General features: G+C 35.2%; 1 protein-coding gene across 50 annotated transcripts in view; it reads right to left on the bottom strand.

Annotated features, from left to right (window-relative positions):
* The window catches only part of ANK2 (ankyrin 2), a 685,755-nt gene that overhangs the window by 51,801 nt on the left and 615,943 nt on the right, over positions 1-18,011 (bottom strand). For 32 of the 50 annotated variants that reach the window (XM_055111732.2, XM_055111740.2, XM_063603575.1 and 29 more), the window contains 4 exons: positions 13,560-13,662; positions 12,750-12,853; positions 7,605-7,640; positions 931-1,155 (listed from right to left, as the gene is read on the bottom strand). In XM_055111732.2, the coding sequence (XP_054967707.2) occupies positions 931-1,155; positions 7,605-7,640; positions 12,750-12,853; positions 13,560-13,662 (468 nt within the window). The remainder of the gene's footprint in view (positions 1-930; positions 1,156-7,604; positions 7,641-12,749; positions 12,854-13,559; positions 13,663-18,011) is intronic. The other 18 variants (XM_055111749.2, XM_063603577.1, XM_057302135.2 and 15 more) reach the window with 1 other exon arrangement.

Genomic DNA, 18,011 nt, shown 5'->3' with positions numbered 1-18,011 from the left:
CCTTTTCAGGTGTGAACACAATTTGGAGCAATGCTAATAGTTTGGTCCAAATTACAAAGCTTTAGAACATTTCCTGAGTTCTAAAGCAAGAAATCCTTTTCCCAATATGACATCGGCAAAGTAAAAGAGTTCACGATTATTAGGATTTTCTCCCAGTATTTCAAGCACCAAGACTTAAATACAATTGATTTGTTTCAAAATATTTTGAAACTTGTCCCCCTCCAAAACTTCATCCTTTTGTTAATTTCAGCTGTAGCTATTCATTTCTTGGCACAATGAAATGCCACTTAATATAACAGCAGCCGTACAAACAAACAGAAGAAAGAAGAAATGCTAAATTCTGCTCAAAATTGCCAAAACGAGCATGGTGGAAGCTAGTCTTGACATATTTGTCTTAATATAAACTGTGACTAAATAGCCAATGTAATGATAAGGCTCAAGGTAGCAATTTTGATAGCTGAAAAAAAAAATCACATTGATTAAATTTGTAGGTATTCTGTAAAGGCAACATTGCTTTCCAAAGTAAAGATAATGATTCTGTTTCATAACTATACAAGAATTTACATTTATGCTTGGAACAGAGCAGAATTTTTTCTTTGTGACTTTACCACTTAATTATCAGATGAGAAAATAATACCTACCATTGGCTAAAATATTGGTTATTCACATTGGGGGTCTGGCAGCTATTATTAACATCCAAAAAGAAGAAGTGGTATTCAACCTGAATGTTTAACTCATTAATGCCTTAAAATAAGAGGCGTGTAAGTGGAGTCAAGCATTGAGGTGCTACTTCCAATTTTAAAAATTTCATTGGTGCTGATCCTCTTTCAAAGTGGTTTGACGTACCTTTTTCCATTCCATCCTAGTGATTTCATGTAGAGGACACAAGCTCATCGGTGACTAAGTGGGAGGTTTATCAGAAACCCTTACCCAAGGAACTGAGCACCAGAAGGTCCAACTTCAATCAGGCGACTGGCCAGGCCTTCTCCTTCCACCATTGGAGGCATTGTTGCCAGTCTGTGGCGCTTGACCAGTCGGCAGGTGACTCGCGTTGGAGCAGTACATTTCCGAGGTGGAATAATGATTCGGAGCCCATTGTGTCTGCATCCTCGCATAGCACCACCTCGGGCATCCACCATAAAACTAACCAGGAAACTAAAAATTAAAATAGAAGATTAGATATGTTTTGAAATATTGGGGGCAGATGAACAAGCTTTGTCAAGTTGTTTTTCATAATGCTTTGTCTCAAAATCTCTCTTTTTTATTTAAATGCATGGTGGTAAAATGCTTGTTTTTAAAAGTTATTTTACTTTATACCAATGCCTTTAATTCTGTTTTGTTGTTGTTCTAATTTTTATATTATTTTAATCTGTAAAGAATAATTCTAATTTTTGCTGACAATGGTGATGTTCAATATAAACTGTAAATTAAAAATAAGCCTAATTGATTTTGAAGGAAAATGGAATGAAATTACATAAAGAACAATTGACAAGTTTCCTTTTGTTATAAATGGAAAGACTTCTGCTTCCTTATGTGTACATCCTAAAAAATCTACATGTTGAAATAATACAAGGACAAAGCAGAGAGGAAAGACCAAATTGCAGTTTTTCTGCATCCTGTTCCAACATCTTACCCAGGATGTAGATTTTTAACTGATTATATTCTAAAGGAGGAGAAATGCAAAATAATTAAATCTTTTGAATTGAACTAATTTGCTGGTTAAAATGTACTTTTTTACTTATTGAGTAGGAATCTCTCTGCCATACCATTCTAATTGAAACGAACAGCAGGTGGATAGGGAACAAGTAGGCCCCCCCATGCACCATTTTTGAAGTGAAATTTCAGGAGTGGGAAACCCTGGGCTCGTGCTGCTGGAGGATATCTGTATCATCTGTATCATGATTTTTCTCAAATTGTAATAAATTGAATGTAAAAAATTATAGCTAATAATTTAGAAATGTTAACAGCATCCCTATTAATTTTTCTCCTTTTCTTCTAGGCTAATTGTTCATGAAAAAGGAGAACTATAATCCAAGATGACTTGGTTTCTTTAAGTGTACCAAGAGAATGGGTTTGTCTTAACTTTGAAGTTGTTTCCTTTGGGATGGTCTTAGCAGATCCTGATCCAGGTTAATTTGAATGCTTGTCATTTGGTTGGTATTAACACTCACTAAAGTCTCCCAGGCACTTACTGTGTCGAGGAGCAAAAATTAAACAACACAGCAATCTAAGTGTTGTGTATATGTATACAAAGACATACAAACTGTGTGTACTCTCTTTCACAAATTACACTAGTGTCTTTTCAAATTTTCATTGCATTTGCAAGATCTTTACACCAAAATGGGAAGAGGAAAGCAACATACAGGTGTATCATGTCTCTGCTTATAATCTGCTCAGCACAGAACCAACTGGATTTGTCCCACCTAGATATTGCCTCCATGACATTTAAAACATTTGAAAGGTATTTTATCAAAGTAAGTTATGGGATATAAACACAAAACATTTATGTTATTTTTAGATAAATGAGGAAAAATATCTTAGCATCTTCTTCAAAGCGGAACACAGAACTCATTAAACATGCTATTAAACAGAAATCCTGTTGCTAGTAATAAAAATGGGTGCGAAGGAGCCCAGAGTGCCTGTCTGAAGCACGTCATGCAGGATGAGACCACAAGAGGCAGCACAGGCCTTCCCACATGCAGGGGCCAGGCTAGACCTTCCATTCATACCTAGCCCGCTTAAAGTTTTCAGGAAGGAGTAAAAACTGGGAAGTACAATCAACAGTTCAGTACCGAAGTGTTGATGTTTCTGGTCTTTACCAAAACATAATGAGAAAATATTTGCCACTTTTCTTATTACTAGTCTTCCAGTATGAATTCTTTAAAATTTTCTTTTTTTATTTGACTTTTAAATGAACTATTTGTTGCTCAAAAGAATGAAAATACTGGTAACACTTCTAGACAGATGTAAAGTTTTCCTTTCCATTTTATTGTTCTTATTTTAGTAGGATACTTAGGTTGGTTTTTGTAAAAAAGTAGCAAAAAGTGACAAGTTTCAACTAGTGCTACTTCCAAATTCATTGCAATATTTTTGACTCACTGATAATTAAGATTAATATTTCCTTTGGTTTTTTTTTTTCATCTTTTGGTTGCTGCCTCCATTGGTGCACAGACAGGAACTCAAACTAGTAAGGAATTATTATAATACATCTGCTTAATGTTATCAATCCTCAGTACTATTTATACCTTTGAAGGCATTTAGTAAGTTTCCACGCTCATGTTGTGTGCTATAACCTCTCCACTACATTTTATTCCAGTGATGGCTTATGGCCTATATAACATGGAGCCTCGATAGAAGAACATGTAGAGTATCTTCTGGTGGCCCATTCTCTAAAGAGTGAATTGAAGTAGCTAAGTTCCTGACTGTAACAATGTTTAAGTAACTACAGGTTAGATTACTTGCCCTGATTGTGTCATTGACTGTGTCTCTTGAAACTCTCTTTTTGTTCTCACTTGCTCTATAGTTCCGTTTCTATGCTCCTTTCAATGCAACATTTGTTACCCTCCTATTAAGTGTCAAGTGCCCTGCTAAGAACTGAGGATACAGAAAGTAAAGACATAGCAGCTGCTGCCACAAAGTTCATGGTGTAAGCCCCAGATGTCACATGATGGTTTCGTCATTACTTGGAACTGCTTACTTTCCTGGTCACTGAGAAATGACTAAGTCCACACATAGGAGCCATAAAAGTGCCATAATAACAGTGAACATGTTCTCCATATTTCTTCCTGTGTCCTCTAGAGCCTGGCACAGTGTGGATGGAGCACTTAGCAGGCAGTCAATAAATAACTGTTGAATAAGCAAATGTACAACTTAGTGAAAAGGGCAAGACGTGAGGAGCTGTATATATTTATGTCTAAGGCTAACATAGGAGGAAATCTAATTCTTTAGTCTCTGGACAATCAGAGCAGTCAGAATTCATTCGAATCACTATATTCAGATGTAGGAAAGCAGTTGGGAATGACTATCCTGAATGTTAAATATTCTCCTACAGGCTTATTCCTGCTCTAATATATAGAGAGAGACCTAATAAATTGATTTCCTTTGATAGAGGACTAGTAGAAAATGAGACTAAGCAAAAACCAGAAGTTTGAATTTAACAAAATAAACCATTTTAATAGAAGTTAAAATTATATGAAGAAAGACTAAAGGTGGGAAAATCAAAATAATAGCACTTTAAAGCCTGAAGCTGCAAGCAGATAAATTTACCTATAAGTATCTCTGTGTCATTGTAAACCTGGAAAGTAATATTTAAGTATTGCACAAAAATCCAAAGCAAATTGGAAAAATTCAGGTGCCAGTATGCATAATTCAGAGAAAAAACAATTTTTTTTTCCTTGAGAGAGGGTCTTACTCTATTACCCAGGCTGGAGTGTAGTGGTGCTATCATAGCACACCGTAACCTTGACCTTCGGGGCTCAAGCGATCCTCCCATGTTAGCCTCCCAAGTAGCTGGGAATACAGGCAGCATCATTGCACCTGGCTAACGTTTGTTTGATTGTTTTCAGAGATGGGGTCTCCCTATGTTGCTCAGGCTGGTTTTGAACTCCTAGGCTCAAGCAATCCTCCTGCCTTGGAGTTCCAAAGTGCTGGGATTACAGGTATGAGCCACTGTGCCTGGCCTAAATTAAATTTTTAAAGAAAACAAGCCTTCATGTTTTTATCAAGTAACTAAAGGAAGAAACACAAACCAAAAAAACCCACCAAGTTGTAGTGAGGAAATTTTCTTTAGAAGAGAAAGAGAAGAGAGAGAAGAAAGTAAAACAGAAAGATGTCAAGAAAGAAATAAAAATATTGGAAGATATAAAAAAGCTAAATATTAATAGTCAAAATGAGTAAAACTGTTTATAAAATCTAGCAAGAAAATACTCTAAACAAATTAGACTCAAATAATGGAATTGCCAAACAACTGATAAAAATGCTGAATTTACAGAATTGCATAATAAAAGAAGTCTTTTCTTTAAATAAGAAGGAATAGGAAAAATAACTCAAGTTTATAGCTAGGTGCTGATGAAAAGTCTATTGACAATAGGTATGCTTATCAGTGAATCCCAACAGTTGATAATATAAAATTGGGTAAGCATCTGAGCATTTTCATTAAAAATATCAGAATACCCAAAAGTGCCACTATTTGGACAGGTAGTAGAGTTAGGAGACAGGTATTCTACCACGTAAAAAACAACTGCAAATAAGCATAAAACAAATTGTAAGCAAACGTACTTTTATGTACCACAGGGAAATGAGAAAGGTTAGAAGGTGTGAGTCGCGAGATGAGTCGTTCACATACTGGAGTTGACTGAATCAATATGATTTTTCTCATGTTTGCAGGAGATTAAAAATGGGACAAGATAATCCCCATAAACATTTGGAGATGAAAATAACTTAAGTAAAAACATATAATTAAATATGTTTAGAGGAGGCGGTAATATGGATTGATGGCTCTGCCTGTCATCTATGATCTTTAAGATTGAAGCCTCACCTGGCAATGAGAAATAATCCTGTTACCACTTAAGGTTACAGTGAGAAATCTTGTGTGGGTAAAGCATACAGAATTCAATAAATGCTTATTCCCATCATTTTCCGTTCTCTACACTTACGGGATTTTACATATTTTAAATATCTTAAACACAATACAATATACCACTTGAAAAATAAATGGAGAAACTAACCTTTATTGAGTACCTACAATGAACCTGGAACTATGCTAAGTAGTTTAATATGATGATGAAGTTTTTATTAGTTTATGAAGTTTACTTAAATAAGATATAAAAATACTATTATCACACAGCACAGGAGAATGCAGCAAGTACCATGCTCTTCCCTGGGTCTAGTTATATCTCTATCTTGAATTAATGTTGTAACCTCAGGTAAGTCACTTGACATCTTTAGATTTCAGTTTTCTTATCCATAAAATGGGAGACTTATACTAAATAGACTCTAAGTTGCCTTCCAGTATTAAAATTATATGCACAGTTTACTGTTAACTAGGTTAGGAAATCTACTTAAACCTTTCATTTCAGATGCTCTGAAAGAATTCTTAATTGGAAAATAAACTGCTATTACTTCAGGAAATATATATCATTTTTGCTTTATGGTTAAAACAGCTGTTTTGCAGAAAATGTGTACACACACTGCACTAAACATTGACTTAAGACTGTACATACAAAAAATATCATGTAACACTCAGCTTTAATTGCATCTCTTACTCTCCAAATGAAATTCAGCAATCATGCAAAGTAGAAACTCTTGTTGAAGTTTTCTAAATTGTGAGATACAATGTTATCACAATTTAAAAAGAATAAAAGCAAAAGCAACCATTATTATGCAGATGACTTGCCTACAAATACACAATTTGATTAGCTAAACAGTACATGCTTCAGAGGAGGCAGCAGAAAACCATGATCCAGTCATTTGAGGACTACATCCTCCACCCCCAAAGTTACTATTCCTTTAGTTTTATTTTTAATTCTTTGAGGACCATGGGATGGGAATGGGGAGGAAATTGCAGCATTCAGAGTTAGTTGAAAGAACAGGAAAAAAAATCATCAGAGTGCTTCAGTGATCCTCATATACATAGCAAGAGGGCCTCAGATTAAATCCGATTTCTGAGGTACTGTGAGAAAAACCATAGCATGAGCTCTTTCTCCTCTGTAATTCCCTTAATTCCTTCCTAATTCTCCAAATTCTATAAACTTAAAAATTGCTTGGATATGGCTTTGAAAAAAGTGGTTCAAATTTTTTAAAACCACCAAACAATTATTTATCAACCACTGTGTTCATGTATGGAAAGACAATAGCGTGCATTTGAGAAAAAGTATAAGGATGTATATAAAAGTTTTCAAAAATAAAAATACAAAACTGTCTTTTTTGTAGACTGATAATTTGTAGTACCATAATGGATGGCTGTATAATAAAAATACTATAATTAGCAGTCTAATAGGAACCTTTAAAAATAACTTTAAATAAATAACAGAATAATGGGTATTTTTAGAACACTGACTAGTCATGCTACAGTACAATTTCTAAAATATGAAAAGGTTGCATTTATAGCAGTACTAGCAAGGAAATGCACTATTAATACACTTTCAGCCTTTGCCTCACCTAGAATATGGTATTTAAAATAAAACCCAGAACAACAAAAAACTCTCTGCTAAGTGCCACTTAAAATCATAACCTTTAATAAAACCCTAAAATAGCTTGACCAATTTGCATAATTGTAGGGAACAACATTTTTCATCTCTATGTAGCACTTTTTCTCACAAAAGAAGCTGGAGATGTGGAGACCCATGACCAAGACAGGCAGTCCACAGTAAGTCTGGAACAGCCCCACTTTATTTCCACTGAAATTAAAAATACCACTTTCTCTTCATCACAGAGAAAGGGGAATTCAGCAATAGCCACAATTTGGAGAACATCAATCTTTCTATCTCTTTGGCTAGGTATCTTCACACTAAAGCATCCTGAGGCAAGGAATATGCAGAAGGAGATGGCGAAAGGGGGAGAGGAATAGGCATCATGTTCGGAGAAAGAATTATGCAGTAGTTCACCTGCTGTTGTCACGTTCAAGATATGGAGAGGCGCGGCTGCAACAGAATAGATACTTTAGCACAGAGAAGGAACGGATAAAGTGAAATATAAGGAAGGAACTCAGAAGTGACTTATTATTTATACACCAATACCTTATTCATTGAAAACAAATGGAAATCCAAATGAGATATAGGTCGAGAAGAGCAAGGTATGGGGGCTTTGTGACAACTCCCAGTTTAGAGAACTGGGGATGTTATAAAATCACTGGATATGGGTTTTTAACCTTGGTCAACATTGGCTTGTGAGGGCGTTTAACAAAGTCTGAGTGTCCAAGAAGCTACAGAAACATCAAGGGTTATTATGATGAAAAACATAAAGTCTTTGATTTGATGGACACAGTTTTGACGCAAAGGTTTTTGTTTTATATATTTAATACTTTAAAAATAATGATAATAACTTTTTGGGCTATCACAGAAGAAATGCAAAAAGAAAAGGCACAATTTAAAGTATAGATCAACAACAAACAGTAGCATAAACTATAAAGCAGGGTAGGTAATATCAATTACCTACTAGAGTATAGCAAAAAAAAGCTATGCAAACAAAGTCTTGGTGCTTTTGTCAATACTTCATTTCCTGCTTTAGAGATTGCTGTCTTCCTCAGTGGTCATAATGTCTAATCCCACATTATAGTTCTACCTTTCACTCCTCTTCTACCTATGAGTCTGCTCTTCCGTAAAACCCTCCATAAGCTTTCACAAGATTCTCTTGTGTTTTCAACCCTAATGACATACAAAAGTATACATGCTTAATGGACCAGAAATCCAACCTTACTAAACACTTGTTTTGCTACTTATTATGAAAAAGCTTTCCTCATCGAAAAGAATTTACCTTCATGTATCTAAAAAAAAACCCTAGGCTGTTGTGAAATACATGAATAACTAACTTAACTGCCGTACATATTAGATAAACATTAATATTGTCAAGTGAGAGCCTTGACTTCCTTGCATTTCAAATGTCCCATTATTTGAAAGAATATCTTCAAGATGATTTTTAAAATAGACTTTATTTTTGGAGAAATTTTAGGTAAACAACAAAATTGCCTTCAACATGTTTTTATGAAAAGAAGTTCTTTAAAAGACAACCTTATAGACCTCCAGTTAATGTATGACTGTGTAGGACATTTTAATGCATTGACATTTAATTGTTGGCATTTGACTGTAATTAAAACACTACAAAAACTAAAGACCTTTAATAACAATATTTAAGAAGACTTACAAAGCTAGCTACTGCTAAGAGTTGTGTCTTACATCTTCTAATTCCTTATGCACTTGTGAAATGAAGAAGAATTGTAAAATTAAAATTCTTGCCCAAGATTATGTTGTTATGATCATGACTAGGATACTAGAAATAACTTTTGATTAGAGTCATTGTGAATCTGAAGACAACACTTTAAAATAAACAGCAAATATTGATCTTGCTTTTGCCAGGTATTTGCTGTGTGTATTGAGCAGAACAGATTTTTTAATACTGATACTGATTTTTTAATCGCTGATACCTATTGTTCTCTAGTTATGAACATTAGTCACTGGAAACATAAAATAGAGGTAAAATAAAATCACCAATACTGCTTATTGGTAGAAACGGTGTCTTCTATTAATATAAAATCCCTTTATTAAATTTAAGAGAACATTATATGTACAAATCAGTGGCATGTGCATAAAAAACTAACTTTATTATCACCTGTATCAAAATATCTGTTTTTTGGCTGGGCACGGTGGTTCACGCCTATGAACTCAACACTTTGGGAGGCCGAGGCAGGTGAATCACCTGAGGTCAGGTATTCCAGACCAGCCTGGCTAACGTGGTGAACCCTGTCTCTACCAAAAATACAAAAAATTAGCTGGGCATGGTGGTGCACACCTGTAGTACCAGCTACTCGGGAGTCTGAGGCAGGAGAATCACTTGAACCCGGGAGGTGGAGGTTGCAGTGAGCCGAGATTGTGCCACCACACTCCAGCCTGGGTGACAGAGTAAGACTTTGTCTCCTCTTTTTTTTCCTTACATTTTGGGTAGACCTTGAAGTGGCTTAAGAATCCATCCAATTAATTAAAGAAAAACTAAGTTCTTCAAAAAAAATAAATAAAAACTACTATTTAGGAACCTGGTGTATAATGAATAAAATTACAAAAAAATCTTGCTACATGACATGGTATGATGAGTGTTACTCATATACATTAATATCATGGTAGCTTTCAAATACCAGGAAACTGAGAATCATTGAGTTTTCAATAGTAATAACTCATTCTGTTAGAGTCATCAAATGCATTGTGTTTGTTGAAACACTGGAGACACTAACAGAGAATAATTTGCCTGAATAAAAATAACAGTAAGTCAAACGTTACTATTGTGAATTGAACCACATTGACGCTGCCATTTACAGGAGTCATAATACATTTTGCTTAATGGATTTGCAATTTGTGAAAGATCTGGAACATGTGTATGGGGATTGTACAAATACTAATAGCTATAATCTATTGAGCACTTATTATTTCCAGGCAAAGTGCTAATTATTTAAAAAGTATTTAGCTATTAAAGCTCCACTATGGGATCAATAATATAACACTCATCTTATAGATATGGAAACTGAAACTCAGAGATTTTTATATAACTGTGCCTGATGTCACATACGAGTGTCAGTGTCAGGATTTAATTCTGACAGGTCTGACTCCCAAGCACACTATTAACCACGATGTTTCTCTCTCTTTACAGATTAAGTGTCTTCTAACTTTAAATAACAACATAGAGTGTGTTTCTAAAGGCAGAGGCTAGATGTTACTTAGCTTTTTTCTTAGTACCTGGCACAATGTCAGGTACTTTATAGAATTACACAAATGTGTGAAGAATGAATACATAAGTGAATGGAAGAAATAAAGAACATTTGAGAGAGCTAGGTATACCTTAATTAACTAGGTCTCTCTAATAACCAAAGCCTTATTAAGCAAAGTTTTTCCTAACAGTTTATATATAAAACAACTGTACTATTGGCGCTTGTAGACAGTATCAATGCCAAGCCTCCAAATAATTGGTCTGGGTTGAGGCCTGGGCACTAGTTTTTTTTGTTTTTGTTTTTGTTTTGGAGATGGAGTCTCACTCTGTCACCCAGGCTGGAGAGCAGTGGTGCAGTCTAGGCTCGCTGTAACCACCACCTCCCGGGTTCAAATGATTCTTCTGCCTCACCCTCCTGAGTAGCTGGGATTACAGGTGTGCACCACCACCACGCCCGGCTAATTTTTGTATTTTTAGTAGAGATGAGGTTTCACCATGTTGTTCAGGCTGGTCTCAAACCCCTGACCTCATGATCCGTCCACCTCGTCCTCCCAGAGTGCTGGGATTATAGGCGTGAGCCACTGCGCCTGGCCAGCACTAGTATTTTTTAAAGCTCCTAGGTGATTCTAATGCACAGCAAAAGTTGAGAATTATCCAGAGTCAGTATTAAATGCTTGAGATTCATAGGAAAACTGTTTTATTAAAGACTATGAATTTAAAGATCTTTATCTTAACACATAATTCATCTTTAACTACTGGATGCTGTTGGTTCATCATAAGTAGTGCACCATAATTACTTATAGGTGTATCTAGTTGTACATAATTGGGGTGTAATTGAGGTACTTAAACTATTTTACTGCCCTTCAGTAATGAAAGAACTTCTTTTAAAAGTTCCTTTTTCAAAATATAAATGATTTATTTTGCAAACTGAAGTATTGGCATGCACAGATTCTTGTGTAAATTCAGTTATTATTAGTCAATTACATTTTACCTAAAACCATCTCATCAGTTTGTAGGCTGCATATGAACTTTAAACACCTCATTATGATTTCTAGATTCTTATCTATGATCCTACAATACTCTACATCCAGGTCTTTTTCCTTCTTACCACTGTGAAGAAGTTCATTAGCAGAATGCAGTGTTGTATCTTTTTAGTAATTTATAGCTTTCTTTTTTTAAAAAAGCAAGTAAATTTGAATGAAGTGTAATTTGTTTTTTATTCTCATGAATAACTCTTGCATCAGGAACTAGCCTCTACTTATTTAACAAGGAAAAAAGTATTAGGATTGTTTTCAATAACTGTATAACTTATTGTATGAACCTTTACTTAGTATAAAATTAGTTGAAGAAGTCTAAAATTTTTAACTAAAATATGTTGGAACTCTTTCCTGAATAAAGAATATTTTAGAATAATAAAAATAAGAAAGGATCTACTTTTCCAAATAGTTCTGGGATTTATGGATAAGGATTTGGGGATAATAATTAAAATCAAAATATTACATTTTGATATATAGCATATAAATAGGGCTTTAAAAATAATTAAATAAAAAATAGAAATTTTATATATAATTATGATATTACTATATTATTGCAAACTACTAATATGTAAGGAAGAAATTGGAAGAGTGTTACAATTTAAAACTCCTTAAAGAATTTATATTCCACATAACTGAACACCTTAAGAACAACTTTAAGTATGTTTGAAAGTATGACTCAAACTCCTATTTTTTAATGAGTTAATAAAAACAGGCAGCATTGCTTCAACAGTGGTGTGTATACTCTCTGAATGACTTTAAAAAGATAACCGAGAACCTGACTGATTGCGTTCAAATTCCCTTTTTGTTTATATCCCTACTTCAAACAATATATAAACTCCTCTATATATTTGTGTGATTCAAGCTTCTGTAACATTATTTTAAATGCATTAGCATCTGAGAAAGGCATTTATTTCATTGAACCAATCAGCTAATCCTAATAAATAGAAACTTTCTAGAAATCACATGATTCAGCCCCTCTTTTTTGGATGTCTTAAAGACAGTACGTGAATAGTAGGAAGGCCACTAGTATATTCCAGTTAGGTAGCAAGCTGTTTGACGCAATTCTACTAGTTGTTTTAAAACAATAGTCAGTTTTTTTAATGCTGAATTCAATCTTTTTTGCTGGTTTGTTGTTGTAGATATAGAGTCCATGTTGGATAAAGCAATGTTATTTACAAGTTTAAACAAAGGGCACCTCCACTGTAAAGCTAGCCACCAGCTAAAGCTACTGGACAAAGCTGTTGTTTTCACTCCCATCTCTTTTTACCTCTTGATCAGGATACATAATATTGATTTACTCACCCTGAATGAATAGGACTAGAAGAAAGAGCCACGTTGTCTAAGTTCTCAGTGCCCCAGCTTAGGCGATAAGAATTCCTTTCTGCCTCCTTGGCTAGAGTTGACACCTAAACACAAAGAACACTGGATTGAATAAACACACTTGGCTTCAATTAAAGTAAAATATAACAAAATATAAAAAGTGGCATCACTGGAAAGTGGTATAACCTAGAAAAACTTACACTTAAAATATAAAACCAATGTATTTACAATGAATCTTTTAAAATGCATTCTCTTTTAAACTGCATTATTTAAATAGATTATATAAGATTACATTCGTGTAATTGTCTTTGAAGACAGTAGGTATCCATCTATTTCCCTATACCCAATCCACCAAAAGTGATAAAATCATAACTAAAATTAAAATATTCCAGAATAAACTTTAAGCCTTTCTCATAGCTAACAATTTTAAATATTGAAAGATATAACTTAACCTGTACCATTCATCTTATACCTTAAATGCATCCTACTTCACTTTTTCCTTTAATGGAGATTTTATTTTAAAAATATAATGTTCATATATAATCTCCACAGAAGATTTCAGTATAGCTGAAGAAATAAGCAGTATGCTTTTTCAGAAAAACACTGCTCATTGAAAAAATCTAGCGAACATTTTTCATGTTGTAGGAAAACCCTCAAATCTCTTATCCTAGCTTCTCAACTGAATTGGGAGTGATTTGGGGGGACTAAAAACTTTCTCAGGACATTTCTAGCATCCAATAATGTTACAAAGCTCTCCAGAAAGCAAAGACATGAAGGCAAAATGTCACATACCTGGTGACTGGGAATCACAACTGAGTCATCCATCACGGCACTGTCCCTCAGGTAGGAGGCATGGCTCAGAGTGTGAGACCTGTCGGAACTGAAGGATCGAAGGCTGGTAGGTTGGCAGGAGGCCATGGCATATACCAACAGCGGTAGCAGGGTTGGGATGACAAAATGATGAGCCGAGCAGGAGAGTGAAAAAAGCGTGCTATTAGCTAACAGCACAACTTCCAGGGGGACACAAGTCTCTGTGTTGTCCTACCTTTTTGTCCAACAGCTGAACTAACACATCCTTTGACAGGTTCCTACCACTCAATGGCAAGGGCACAAGGGAATCCAGAAGTTAAAATTTGATACTCCTAATCTGATTCATTTTCTTCCCAGAAATGTTTGAAACCAGCAACTGTAGTTTATTACTGCCAGTACAAGAAATTCACTCAGGAAATAATTCCAGGATAGATTGCTTAAATCTGTGTTAAATGTTAGTCTCTCTGCAACTAAGAAAAATATAAGGAGGAAAGTAGATGGCCCTCAGAGAGAAGAACAAAATGAAAGCCCAGTTTCATTTTCGCTTATTATTTTCCATTCTCTCTCTATGCCTCTTTCTCCTCCTCTCTAAACTGTGAATGACTGAATGTTGGTGCATTCCCCTGGAAGGTACAGAGTGAAATGAACTGTGGCCAGATGCATGCTTCCTGCGGAAGTGGAGTTCCTCTTGTTTGTCTCTAGTGACTCCAACAATGCTATTATTTCAAACGAGAGCACTGTCCCCTTTGCATGTCCTGTGTGTGGTGACTGAAGCACCAGAGTGTTGGTTGCCGTGGTGATGAGATGCATGAGCACAAGAAACTGTTTCTAAGCTCCAGCCCAGAACACAGACACACCTGCCAGCACAAAGACAAATTGCCAATGGCCACTGACCAAAAATGAGGTTTGGCTTCAAAATGGGATTTAGGCCTTGATAAACCATGCATTACATTTTTGAAAAATCTGAATTTCAAAGTTCTAAATTACACACTCAAATGTAATAGGTAAAACTTGACACTGGCATAGATGCAATCTCATTCCTTTTAAATCAATTTGTAAAATCAAATGACAGATTGGTATCTTAAATAAGCTATATTTTATACACTGTAGCTCAAGTATTAAAGATCTGTGTTCAAAATATTAGCCCAAAGCCCATAAGGGAAAAAAAGGAGATACGCAAGGTTTCACAATATTTATAGAAGCAAACTTCCATTTACTTTTAGCTAGTAGGTGTTTGGCCAGTGAAGCACTGTAGAATTATGGACTAAATGTTAAATTAGCATATTTATTAGTAGAAACTATCTTCATTTTGCAAGTATATTTAATTTTGTAAGCCATGTACTATCATATCTATGAGGTGTCAACATAGCCCGCATCAATTGTCTTTGAGGAAATCATCACTTTGTAGGTAATTCATAGTAATCCAGGACCTTCTCCTTCTTATTTTACATGTAGGTATATTCCAAAAAAAGTCTTAAAGGGTAAATGACATGAATAAAAAGAGTTGATTGTCTGATCCTTGCGTTTACACATACATAAATCTGTGTTTACAATAAAACAAAATCTAAATATAACCTGAGAATTAACTATTTTGTGTTATGTAGGCTCTTGGAGAAGATTGAGGCTCTTGACAGAGCCTTAGTAATTTCACCAACAAGAGTTTTAGCTCCAGCAATTGGAGGCTACTTATATTACAGATGGTTTTACATTTAGCTTTTGATAGGGGATTAGATTATTGGGAAAAGGGTTAATCTCAGCAAAAGCTTGTCTCAGCTGGTGGAATGGATAATTTGTTTTCCTGCTGTAAATCACAAAGATAGCTAAGATCCACTCAGATGTGTTTTGTACCAGGTGGCACGAGATCAGCAATTCTTTTTTTTTTTTTTTTTTTGAGATGGAGTCTCGCTCTGTCGCCCAGGCTGGAGTGCAGTGGCGCGATCGTGGCTCACTGCAAGCTCCGCCTCCCAGGTTCACCATTCTCCTGCCTCAGCCTCCCGGGTAGCTGGGACTACATGCGCCTGCCACCACGCCTGGCTAACGTTTTTGTATTTTTAGCAGAGACAGGGTTTCACCGTGTTAGCCAGGATGGTCTCGATCTGCTGACCTCGTGATCCGCCACCTTGGCCTCCCAAAGTGCTGGGATTACAGGCGTGAGCCACTGTGCCCGGGCTAGATCAGCAACTCTTAAATTCTATTCACCTTTACTTTGTTTTGAATTTGGCTAAGGAAGGGAAAATAGTAGAGGTGCCAACCTCTTCTGTTTCTAATACAGCTGGTCTATGGGCTCAACCGTCTTCTGAAATAGCAGAAACACCGGTCTCAAAGGGAAAATGAAAATTTAGCTTGAATGAGAACAAACTGAATGGTAAATAATGGTACCTCAAATAAAACCTTGTGACGTGGCTGCCAGATTGCAAAGGTCTAAACGTTGAAAGAATCAATCAGGTCTCAATTGCCACTCTCAAGGAGTGACTATGGCTAAGTAGACAAGTCTGTCTATTTCAGGAATGTGGTATTAAAGAGCCCATTGGGCTATGAAAGTAAAGTCGCACTTTGCAATCAGTATATCAGTCATACAAGTGAAATTTTGATATCCATTTAGTTGATACCTGAGTCTATCTCTCAATTGGTTTTGTACTGAGAGGAATAGAGAGGTGTTGGTGTTTTTTGTCTTTCCTAAAACCCCAACAGGAAAGAAATACAGAGGGATAAGAAGAGAAAGAAGGAGACAAAGTGATATATAATCACAAAAAATTGATTAGAGTAGAGAGAGAAAGATATTAGGATATGTACACAGAGTGAGAAAAGTTGGACAGAGAGAGGGAGCAACAATGAATAAGTCAAAACCATATATAGGAGTGTCTCTACCTTTCTATGGGTTGTATTCTAGCCTCTACTTACTTACTGCCTTCTGAAATACTAATTGGTTGTTTAATCAATGTGTATCATTTCTAACTGCTTTTTAAAAAATGATGTCGTATAATCTACTTAAATGAAATAAAGATGGACTATTCCAACACCAGAGAAGTTATTCGCTCTAAAAGAATATTCCCTCTAAAATAATAACTAAAGAATTATTCTCACTAAAATAATGTAACCAGCATGACAAAGGTCTGGAATAATTTAAGCCCTTGGATCAGAAATTGTTCACTCTGATTTAAGACATTAAAAACAAGTTTAAATATTTTCCAATACAGTTGCCAATTTTTCATGAAGTCAATGGTTCTGCTATTCAGTTAATAAATGTATAATAACATAGCCATAGAAGTGTAAAGTTTTACTTGCTGTTCATCTAGGGGATGTACTAGGGGTTTTGTTATGGTCTTAGTTTATACTTTTTATTTTACTATGGTACAACTGCTTTACGGACACATAATAGGTGGTATGAAAGTGTAATTTTATTGAAAAGTATAATAATTACTATCTTGGTAAACTGTAATATGTATTAAACATTCAATTAATGGAGTGGCAAACAACGAGTAGAAATCCACAATTTTCAATAAATTTGCTTTAAGACATGAAGAAGCTTCTGTGGTTCATTATTATTTAGTATTTTACATTGAATTTGGAAAGCATTTTTAATTTGTAAGCTACAATAAAATAAAACAGATGCAAAATCCAACTAATCATAACTTGGTTGTATTTGTATTTAATGTACATTAAATTGTATGTATTTGTATTCTTCCATATCTATGCATATTTTAGGCATCAGAATATTTTTTCTATCTTCTCCAACTACACATAGGCTAATTGGGGTTGTCTGGGGAAAACCATGCTAATGTGTTATCAACCACAGGTGCAGCTGTGATTGTTGAAACAAAGCAATACCTGGGTCATGTCACAGATTTACATTTTAATAATATATTCACCTCTTCTAGCTCAGCTAGTTATTCAGTTTAATACATAAAAATATTTATTTTAGAATAAATCCATAATTCTAGAATATAAGCACCCCCCCCCCCGAATCCCCCACCGCTCCCCCCCACCCCCCGCCCCGGCAACACACACACGCAGGTTGAGCAGTGAGCAGGGAAATGTGGATAAATCTAGGAAGGGCTTGTTTCCATGCTCTGTTAATACCTACCTGGGCATGGTGCTAGTGAAAGCAATTCAAATAAAGAAATAATGCAAAGGAAAAAATGGTCACTGAGAAAAGGTAACTTATATTGAATTGCTTAAGCAAAATTAAAAATAAAAGAAGACCATGAAAATGAGATGCTGCCTGTCATTCTATTTTGGAAATGGTGAATACATCTAGTGATCTAGAAATGCAAGTGGAGACCTGGAGAACATAGTATGTCTTGTTTGTTTCATGTCCCCTGACCTTATGTGCTGAAAAGTATTGAATTTAAGCAGGAGCATTCAAGCCATCCATCCTGTTTTATAGAAAGTATTATTCTAAATTCTTCCTCAACCTAAGTACTTTGAAAGAAT

The sequence above is a fragment of the Pan paniscus genome, chromosome 3 (assembly GCF_029289425.2).
Source record: "Pan paniscus chromosome 3, NHGRI_mPanPan1-v2.0_pri, whole genome shotgun sequence".
In the NCBI taxonomy this organism is placed as follows: Eukaryota; Metazoa; Chordata; class Mammalia; order Primates; family Hominidae; genus Pan; species Pan paniscus.
This window is presented reverse-complemented; position numbering and strand designations above follow the sequence as displayed.